General features: G+C 40.6%; 2 protein-coding genes across 2 annotated transcripts; both read right to left on the bottom strand.

Moving 5' to 3' along the window:
* Window positions 1-1,659: 1,659 nt before the first annotated feature.
* Window positions 1,660-5,231, bottom strand: LOC109893850 (lecithin retinol acyltransferase). Its single transcript, XM_020487052.2, has 2 exons — window positions 4,708-5,231; window positions 1,660-1,914 (listed from the first exon to the last, which is right to left on the bottom strand). Exons 1-2 carry the CDS (start codon window positions 5,209-5,211, stop codon window positions 1,759-1,761), a joined length of 660 nt encoding a protein of 219 aa, XP_020342641.1. The 5' UTR covers window positions 5,212-5,231; the 3' UTR covers window positions 1,660-1,758.
* A 650-nt stretch (window positions 5,232-5,881) lies between these two features.
* On the bottom strand, window positions 5,882-7,875 carry LOC109894158 (lecithin retinol acyltransferase). Its single transcript, XM_020487400.2, has 2 exons — window positions 7,257-7,875; window positions 5,882-6,657 (listed from the first exon to the last, which is right to left on the bottom strand). Exons 1-2 carry the CDS (start codon window positions 7,806-7,808, stop codon window positions 6,505-6,507), a joined length of 705 nt encoding a protein of 234 aa, XP_020342989.1. The 5' UTR covers window positions 7,809-7,875; the 3' UTR covers window positions 5,882-6,504.
* Window positions 7,876-10,174: the final 2,299 nt, after the last annotated feature.

Here is a 10,174-nt window from a genome sequence, read left to right as displayed (position 1 = left end):
AGACTTTTTCGTTGATGATTTAGATGATGCGTGTCATTTTAGACTGGGTGTACTGTATCTTCGAGAGGAAGTGTTAAAGAGGCATTTTACTTGTTTGTTTTTTAACTGACATTTAAAGCTGCAATATCTAACTTTGAGTGACCTGACCAAATTCACATAGAAATGATAGTTGTAGATCTGTCATTCTAATTGAAAGCAAGTCTAAGAAGCTGTAGCTCTATTCTATGTGCCCTATTTCTATGCTTCCTGTTCTTAAGTTTAGTGTTCGTCACATAAGCTGAAATTAGGCAACCTATTCGAATGTTTTGCATGCAGGAAAGGCCTAACAATGTCTTTATATTGAACCTTTAAAAAAGGTGTGCGTTTCCCAAATGTTCTAGATATTTCTCAGTAGTTCACCATTATCATTATTTTGCACATGCAGAGCTCACCTAATGGTGGGTCATTTAAATGATGTGTTTTGACATGAAGTAATCACAGGCCCGCTGTTAGTATAGCTATGGGGCTTGTATGTGTTAAATAATTATAATTTGAGAACATTCGCGGAATAGAAAAGCCTTTTTAAATTTGAAATATATGATAAATATTTTTTCTCAGTAAAATGCTCTTTTAAATTAGTGTTTCTGGGCACACAGTATGTCCCAGTACTGTCTTAACAACACATGTATTACATGTGAATGTCTAGTGTCCTCAGTAACAGAAGAAGACATTTATTCACAAACCCATGTAATGCAATCTCAATGTTTTGTCTCCTCCGATTCCGCAAATACTTTCATAATTGAATGTTTAATCATCCTTAAAATCGAATGTTTACATGTACGTTATGTTTACTGCAGTCATGAGTTCAATTTGCCATCCGATATGCCATATTAGGAAAGGAAATATCAGCACTGTTGGCATCAGATTACTTCTGAACTTACATTTTTGCCCTGGTTTGTTATTATTTCTGAATAGGCCAGTGGGAGACCGAAATGGATGGAAAGGATATCGCCGACTGAGAAAACACTGCTTCTTATCACTACAGTAGCAGAGACCCTTTCAACCATGCTTGAACCATGCTGAAACCACCACAAACAATAATGGCCGAGAATTGAGCACAATTGAGCATATTTCTGGGACTTCTGTATTCAGAGCCTGGGATTTCCCCGTAGACTTGTCTCCCCATGTATTCCAAAAGAATGCATTCATTCAGAAGCGTGGCAATGTTACTTACAGTGTTATCTACCGGGAGTATAGGTAAGGGCAACAACAGGAGAAGACAATTTGCACAATTTAGTATTAAATAAAGAAGAATTCAGATACAATAGGCTAATTGAACAGTTGCGCAAGGGAGAGTAGGCGTGTGAATTTAGTTGAAAGCCATAGTTCAGTACATTCACCCTGTCGGAGTATGGCAATAACAGTGTCAAATTGCACCTTGTCCATCCTGTCCCAATGTCATTATTGTCTGTATAATTGTGACCATAAAGGCCATGATGTCCATTATATAGTGTCAAAACAATGCCTTTATCAGGAACAACTTCTTTTTTTTTTTTTATAACATGGCTGTCCATTTAAAGACTGTTATACACAGTAAATACCAGATGTGTAAGATGGTTACTCTTCTATAAAAAAAACTAAATATAATATGTTTAATAAAAATCACTACCACCACAAACGTGACATTTCCCACAATGCTTTTTATTTTTTTCCCCCCATGAACAGTGATACTGATAGTGGGACATGATTTAAGCCTTCCATATTCCGCAGTGGCCGTTTTTACGATGCCATCCAGATGGTGAAGGGGACAAGCAGGGTGGGTACTGTGTTGAGCAGCGTTATGGAGCCCAGGTATAACACGGTGCCCGTTCCACACAGAGCTGTGAGGTAGGCGTTCATCCTGCTGCAGATGATCTTCCTCACTGTCAAACAGAACTGCAGGAGAGAGGATGAAACAAGAGTAAGTATCCTTTACAGATGATTTTAAATCCACAAGATGAATGAGTGTTTTAACACTCAAAATCTTATTAACATTGAGTGAAAAAGAGGAGTGCTCTTTGCCTTTATCTTTGAAAGCCCTTGTCTTTGTTTGATTGAATTGGGGCCTCTGATATTCTAATGGTTAATCGTTATTGTCAATTCTATTTATTTATTCATCCACATCCATTTGTAACCATTGAGATGCAAATCTCCTTTTAAAGGAGCTCTGGCCAAGAGGCAAATACAATGAAGATGCAGCAATTTATGAAACAGCATGACATGTCTTAATTTGACAGAACATTGTGATTCAACCATAAATACAGTACCTCTATTTAATAAAGTACTGTGTAACAGTGGTACCCATCCAGGGGTACTAGGACCTACTGATTTATATTACAATGCATGTGTTATTTAAATTGAGTCTACATTAAAGGGGCAAACTGTGGTTCAAGCAACAGCCGTGGTTACCCCTCCACTGTTTTGGTAAACAGCCGCAGCCAAACAGCCACGCATGAGCGGCAGTTATCCTAGTGGTTAGAGCGTTGGACTAGTAACCGGAAGGTTGCAAGATCAAATCCCCGAGCTGACAAGGTAAAAATCTGTCGTTCTGCCCCTGAACAAGGCAGTTAACCCACTGTTCCTAGGCCGTCATTGAAAATAAGAATTTGTTCTTAACTGACTTGCCTAGTTAAATAAAGGTTTAAAAAATGAGGGTCTTTAATGCATTAACACTAGATGGTGCTGCTCACCAGTGCACTACAGTCCAACTCAACAAGTCTGTGACTTGTCCCAATTCTCCACACTTCTCACAAAGCGTGCACTTTCATACTTCCTCTCATGGATTCAACCAAGGTTAGTAACTACCTACTTGCACCAATCAGATGCTTTTGAATCCATGACGGAGAGTGTGCAAGTGCACACTTTTGGAGAAGGGTAGAGAATCAGCCTTTGAGTGCACCTTTCATTGGCCTAAAAGCAATCTATCCACCTGACCTTTTCAGAGAAATGTACACCCTTTCAACTGCTCTCATCTTGCAGTACTTTGCATCAGTGTGCAGTATTCCCACATTGATTGGCTATCGTCTGTGCTAGGGGTGACCACAGCATGTCTAGACTAGACGTTGGTACCAGCATGCCTGTGTCGTGTTCAGAAACAAATGCCATGATTAGAGCTTACCCGATTCCTTACTTGCATGCCAGAGAGGTTGCATGTCTGTTCTACCCAATATATTTCTGAGTGTTCCACAACACTGTGCCCTGCTGAACTCAGACCAGGGCCCGTATTCCTAAGAGTGACTAGGTGTGCTGATCTATTACCAGCTTTGACTTTTAGATTATAATGCATGGATAGTAGGGATCTAATTATAGAGTAGAACTCCTAGTCTGATATGCCTTATAAATATGGGGCCTGATGACACTCACTCATTTTATGCTCTCGAGATTTTGAGGAGCTTGTCCATGAATCATGATCATTTGAACCGGGCGTTTTACTGCAGGGCTGGAACAACTGAGCCACCTCTAGTGTATGCCAACTGCCATCATCTGAACTAAGTTTCTAAATTACTCCTAAGTAGGCCGATATATACAAGAGACGTTGTGTAAAGCCATTCTCGAAAACAAAGGAGTTGAGCAACTAAGCCGCTATTTGACCATAGTTTCCCCACATAATCAGTCGACGTCAGCGTGAAACAGCACTTTAACTTGGAAGACCAAATCATAACTGACGGTTGAAGAAAGGTTTCATCCTAATCATTTCCCTTATATGTATGTTTCCACTTAATAACTTTGGCATGTGAGGTGACTGAGGTCAACTTCACGACAACACTTTATTATCCCGTAATCTGTGTCCGTTCCATCAAATTCATTGAAATTACTTGCCATATTTCCCGCGCAACCCACGTGCTCAAACTCTTTTCTTTCAGAAAATATCTCTCCCGTGTGACCTTTTTGAGCCTATGACATAGGTGACTGGATAAATAGAGGCACTTTTGTGGCTACAATCACATGTACCAAAAGGGACATTTCCGAAAAGGCTGGAGAGACTATATGCTCTGAGTTAAAGCTGATTCCTTCCAATAAATGTTTAGTGTGTAGCCTAACGCTCTAACAGCAAAGCTATGTACCAATGCAAGTCATTGAGCAATACGTTTATGTCGTTTTTGCTTCCCCGGCGTATTTATCGGCAGTGATTCACTTTAATATGTCTCAGTAGTTTCTTCACTCAACAATATATAAATAGTGTTACAAAACTTTGTCTGACCGTAATTTGAACCAGCAATAACTCTTGACTTGCCGGGTTAAATTTGGAAAAAACTCCTCCCGCAATTGGTTCATTGCCCTGAGCATTATGTAACACCAAGTGTACTATTGGCTCATGGTTCACAATGTTATTCCTACAGTCTCAACTAAAGCATTGTTTACTTAACATCTCCTTCAGTACTCCCAGCCATTCCACTGATCTAATCCAGTACTCGTCTCGCACACAACTATAATAGGGCTTGATGATTGACAGGGTGAATCAGGCGTGCTAAAACTGGGATAGGTCAAATCAGTGGACTGACAGTTGAGGGGAGGTTTGGTAAACCCTATCGTCTAAATTGGGGGGGTCACGTGATGGCTTCCACTCTGCGAAGTTTGCAGTGACTGATCTTAGTCGCCCGGGAAATCACCATCGATTGTCCGATCACATGCTACCCCCAAAACGTGTAAGAACAGTGTGTTCTGAAAAAGGAGAACCCCATACTCCACCTGGTAGGTCTGGTAGCTGATGGCCATGCCATAGCGGCAGTACATGACGTAGTGTTCACAGTTGTACCACAGCAAACTGTAGGTCATGGAGCCCATGAGCTTCTCTGCCCTCCTGGCCACCTCGTCCCCCTCCAGGGGGGGCTGGCTGCACAGCTTGTCCATGTGGTTGACCAGGATCTCCGAGCCATAGGCAAAATCGGCCAACGAGTCCACCCTGACGCTCGCCGACTTGGCGATCACCCCTAGAATCAGCCGGTTGTTGGTCACCATCTTGCCGATGGCAGCCTTGTTCTTGGTGAATACCGGAAGGATGTCTGGGATGAAGTGGGCCACCCGGTTGTTGCCCAGGTAGATGCCGAAATGGGTGAAGAGAGTTCTAGGAACTTCCAAAAGGTCGCCACGTTTGTACAAGGACAGGTCATACTTAGAGTCTTTGTCCTTGTCCTCTTCATCCACTTTGGAAGCAATGAAGAAGAGGCTGAGGAGTTGGAGGAAGGTAATCATGGTGGCAGAACTATATCCAACGGTTCGACACCTGGCCGTTTTATCGGGGCTAAGGGTCTGGGGAGGAGCCAAGCGCGTGTCATTAGAGGTTTCGCAACTTTACAGTGCAATTTCGACAGAAATAAAGGAGCTTTCTGCTAATCGTGTGGTTTTGAGGGCGGCTTAATTTCACAACCGAGGGTTTAATCGGGGGAAGTGTTCCGGCTATGTGGCTGTCATTGGCAAATAAAGAAAAACAAATCCCCAGTTTAGAAGGTCATAAATATTTTCTAGCCTGAATAAACAGTCAGGTTGAGCTGTACAATGCCGACTCACTCTTGATATGTCTGGAACTGTGAATATGGTAACAGTAGAAAGAACATAATAAAGCATAGTCATTACTAAGAAATACTACCCAGATAATGTGTTGATTTTATGAGTGTGGCTCTTGCGTAAATCTACTTTATATGATTAAGTATTTGGGTTTGGAAATACTATGGGGATGTATTGGGGATTTTATGCGGCCAATATTCCATCAATAACATGATCATTTGAAAATGCTGTGGGTGGTATTGACAGAGATGCAATGTGAGTATTAAGATGCACTGTGATTGCATGTACCTAACTGTATTGAAAAATACAGTCAATTATTTAAATTGTTCTTGAAACCAGACCAAAACAAACCAAATGCTGACTTCCAATATCTTTATTAACATTTCTTATATTTACATTGTATTTGATGGAAAACAAAATGATTTGCTCTCAAAACACATTCGTAAAAGTATTGTATTAATCAGCGTAGGACTCTTAGAGTTTCAAACTGAATGTATCTATATAAAGAAAAATATACAAGAGTATCATTATTGAAGAAATGAAATTATTTACAGATTAGACGACATTGACTTACACAGTAAGATTAAAAAGTAGAAAATGTGCCTTGGCCAATCTTTTTGGGTGGAAATAGGGATGATACTTCGGTCACAGAGGGATCATATGACCTTTATAAAGGCTTTATAATGCCTTAATGGCCTACATACAATACAGTAAGTGTTGACATGAACACTCAAATGTAAATTGCTAGGCCTACAACCACATTGCCCTCTGTTTTCTTTTGGCTGGCCAGTATCAAATCAAAAGTAGCTCTTGCTGTAACAATGGCCTATTATATGATATGCCACTTTAGGCCTATGCCAAAGGCGTATGAGTTGGGAGGTGCCAAGTAATGTCACCACAAGGACCAATGAAAAGACACGATCCTAAATAGTTTCCATTGAAATGTCCATCGGAGTGTTTGAAGGTTTGAACTTTGGCCTCTCAGCCGGCCATCCACAGAGTGAAGGAGATGAGGGTTGTGGGTAATGTAGTTGAAGGTGCGAGGCCAAAGCAGACGATGTAGATCATTCCCAGGAGAACGCTGAGAAAGACACTCCTCTGGTCTTGGATGATTGATTTCAGGCACTCACAAAACTGCATAGAAAGGAGATAAATAATTCAATTAATAAACATGTATGTATAGGACTTTTATGAGCAATTCATTTCAGGCAAATTCAATTTCTTTATGTTACAAGTCAAAAACTTTTATGAAATATGGAAGAAAAGAGAGAAGAAGACCTTGCATGAAACAACAAACCAAAGCCCAAATATATGTATTTTCCGTAACACTGAATAAAACACAATGTTTCTGAATATAGTTGCCTATTATAGCATAATGGCATAATGTAATGTCAAATGGAGATGCATTATCATGAATATAAATAGAAAATATGGGATTGGAAATTTCAAAGGTTGATGATGCTGTTCCCAAAAAGTAATACAACCAGGTCTAACCTAAATCAACAATTCAATACATTTGTAATAATATTAATGGAAATGCAAATCTCTGAAAACATGATCTATGCCATAATCTAAAGATAGCCGTCCTCACTGGGATACAGGTTATGCACAGGCAAAATATTTTAAGAAGACACTACATTTATCTCCTGTAGCGTAAACGTTAAGGGGCCAGACTTATGTACAACGCAATTGTGAAATTAAATAAATGAAATAATGCAAGGAAAATGAATGACCATTTCCGTTTGCTGACTTTTCGCTGAACCGTATCTGCAGTATGTAACAAAATGTTCACAGTTATTCCATAGTAAACTGTAAGGGATGGCGCCGACGAGTTGTTCTGCCCTCTCTGCAACCTCTTCATTTGGGAACGGTTGTTGCGCCTTGCATTTTCTATCCATATGATTCACCAATATGTTTGAGCCATACACAAAGTCCTCCAAGGTGTCCACGCGCACCGTGGCACACTTGTACAAGCAACCCATGATGAGTCTCTTATTTGTGATAACTGTTTTGATGATCATCTTATCGTTGGTTAGCACGGGCATGATATCCGGGATCAGGTGAGCGACTTTGTTGTCACCCAAGTAGATACCGAAGTGCGTGAACAAAGTTCTCGGCACCTCCAAAAGGTCCCCTCTCTGGAGAGACAACGGCGCGTGACTGTGCATCGTGCGCTCTTTGCATCCCGCCTCATTGCGTTGCCTATCCGTCCATTTAAACTCGAAAAGTTTGAAGTTGGAGAGAAGGGATAGCTTCTCGACGAGAAATGTCAACGAGTCGAACATGTTGAAAGTTCCTGTCCAAAGTTTTCAGAGAGTTGTCTGGAAGTGGGTTTATATGCGTAAGTGCACTAGGAGGGGACAGTGCAGCTCGAAGGTAAACCCCGAATACACGATTGGCCACAAAGGACATTGCTATGGTATTTTTGGCACGTATGTATTTTTTCTTTAGTCTACATAATTTGGCATATTGTTTACTATACTTTTAATAATTTGTTTACGCTGAAGATGTACGTTGATTTGCGTAATAAATTCACAACCATTACATTTGTAGGATATACAAATTATAATTACAGGCTCATTGGAATCATATTGAACGAATAAATTAGATATTTTTATTTACAATTTTATAATCAAAAAGGCAGATTTATCAAATAAAAAAATTAGGACCTTGTGCCCAGAATCTTGAAGTTTTTTCCCCCTTTATTATTGTATTATATACAGTAGGCCCTATGGGACAATCAATACAACATTATGAAGAGCACCGTGTCTGGCCTATTAGGCCTATACTGTATTTTAATCGAATCTACCTCAGGGATCTTTACAGTTGTTGTATTCTAAGTAAACTGACCTTGTCTGCCAAGCATTGTGCTACTTTTGGAGCAAGCCCTTTGTTTTTTTGCTTTTTTTGGGGGGGGGGGGGGTACCCCATTTTCTCCGCCCCATCACTGCAGCTCCCATATGGATTCCAGAGAGGCGAAGGTCGAGTATCGGTACAGTATCCCGGTACAGTATCCCCAACATGTTAGCCTCTCCCATCCCATTCATTGCCAATGACCTGGAGTAAAATGGTTGACTTTTGTTTGTACTGTAGTTGGTCTTGGTTTTGTGAAATGTGAGATTCTCTAATTAGGCTATTTAGCTGATTGCTTTGCAGACCGTAGGCTTTTGGCCTGCTTTGCTGACTCATAGTGGCGGGTCTGTTAGGACTATCTCCAATCCAGGATCATTTAGCGTGAATATAAATATTGTATTCAGTGATCCAATTTAGCTACCTGACACTGGCATATGATAACAAAGTGGCATTCCATAGACCAGCAGATTACGTGATAAAATCCTACTGGCTCCAATTTCACGTTCATCGTTTGGACATGAATAGCTCCTTTGGTGAAAGGAGTTCAACTCATTTGATATGTCTTTCAATATATACCAACCTGAATACATGGCTGTTCATTTCAGAGTATAGAAAAATAAGTGTGTGACCTATAACGCCTCAGGTTTTCAAGATTAACTGGAATCTGGATGGATACAACTACGTCAAGTGTTTATTAAAAACTTGTGCCCCTTGACCCCAAGAAACGGAACGTCAAGTACAAACATCAAGCATTCCCTGTTAACATATATGTTAGTGTAAATGGGTCCATTCCTTAGCTAGCTAACTACCTAAAGAATGAGGCGATGGTAGCTGAAGTTGAACAGGAAAACTGGGTTTTATTGCCTTCAAAATAGAGGCTAACAGAGTTTTAAGATGGCTGCTTTTGGGGGCTATTGCTGTCAGTCCATATTCGGTCTGCCTTCACTCTTACTCCAACGACTCCCCTCAACCCCAAAACTAGTGGCTTATCATGTTATCATTGAAAATGTACATTAACTTGAGGTCCTGAGTCCTTAACAAAGGCTCCAAAGTAGGTTGATGTTAGAAAATACAGGATTTGCAGTTCAGTGTCTGTGTTTATCTAAATCTGGACAGATTAAAGGCTCCAAAGTGGGTCAATGTTGCATAATTCAGAAGTCAACAAAGATGGAGTCGAAACGTCTTGCATGAACTTCTAACCATCCTCTTATCAACCAAAATATTTGGGGTTAAAAGTTGACGTCTGACCGTCATTGACCTTTACAAGACTGCAGATGTGAAGTGGTCTTGTTGGGGTCAGAAAAGGGTTCTGTTGTGGTCATATCCAGGGCAAGTCAAGAGCATGTTGACATCAAACTCCCCTCAACCCTAACTGACTGGTGTCTTAAGATGTCCAATCCAACAGGATTTGCAGTTCAGCGCTTGTCTAAGTCTGGACAGATGATCAGATCTTGACAGTGCCTGGAGAAGTGATAGATAGCCTAGCGATCCTAACAGAACCTGTTTAAATGCACCCAACTCCTGTTAGAAAGTAATGTGACATTTTGTAACGGTAAAAATGAGAGTCCAAGTGCCTCATTTATAAAACGTTCTGGTGCACAGATTTGATCGTAAATTGTGCTAAGACGGAACGTGAGCTGGGCTTAGACCGTTGTGAGACAGGTTAGTTTTACCCTACTGATGATGTGTTGTTGTAATAGTAATCCTGTCACACCCTGATCTGTTTCACCTGTCCTTGTGCTTGTTTCCACCCCCTCCAGGTGTCAACCATCTTCCCCATTATCCCCTGGGTATTTAT

This window comes from Oncorhynchus kisutch, linkage group LG7 (assembly GCF_002021735.2).
Source record: "Oncorhynchus kisutch isolate 150728-3 linkage group LG7, Okis_V2, whole genome shotgun sequence".
Lineage (NCBI taxonomy): Eukaryota > Metazoa > Chordata > Actinopteri > Salmoniformes > Salmonidae > Oncorhynchus > Oncorhynchus kisutch.
Note: the sequence above shows the minus strand (reverse complement) of the source record. Positions and strands in the feature narration are given on the sequence as shown.

What these genes read in the sequence shown, in the direction of transcription:
- LOC109893850 (XM_020487052.2), bottom strand. Translation starts at nt 5,211, where the DNA reads ATGATTACCTTCCTCCAACTCCTCAGCCTCTTCTTCATTGCTTCCAAA. An exon ending in TCAGCTACCAGACCTACCAG is followed by an intron (nt 1,915 to 4,707) that starts GTGGAGTATGGG and finishes TCTCTCCTGCAG; the next exon opens with TTCTGTTTGACAGTGAGGAA.
- LOC109894158 (XM_020487400.2), bottom strand. Translation starts at nt 7,808, where the DNA reads ATGTTCGACTCGTTGACATTTCTCGTCGAGAAGCTATCCCTTCTCTCC. An exon ending in AAAGTCAGCAAACGGAAATG is followed by an intron (nt 6,658 to 7,256) that starts GTCATTCATTTT and finishes CTTTCTATGCAG; the next exon opens with TTTTGTGAGTGCCTGAAATC.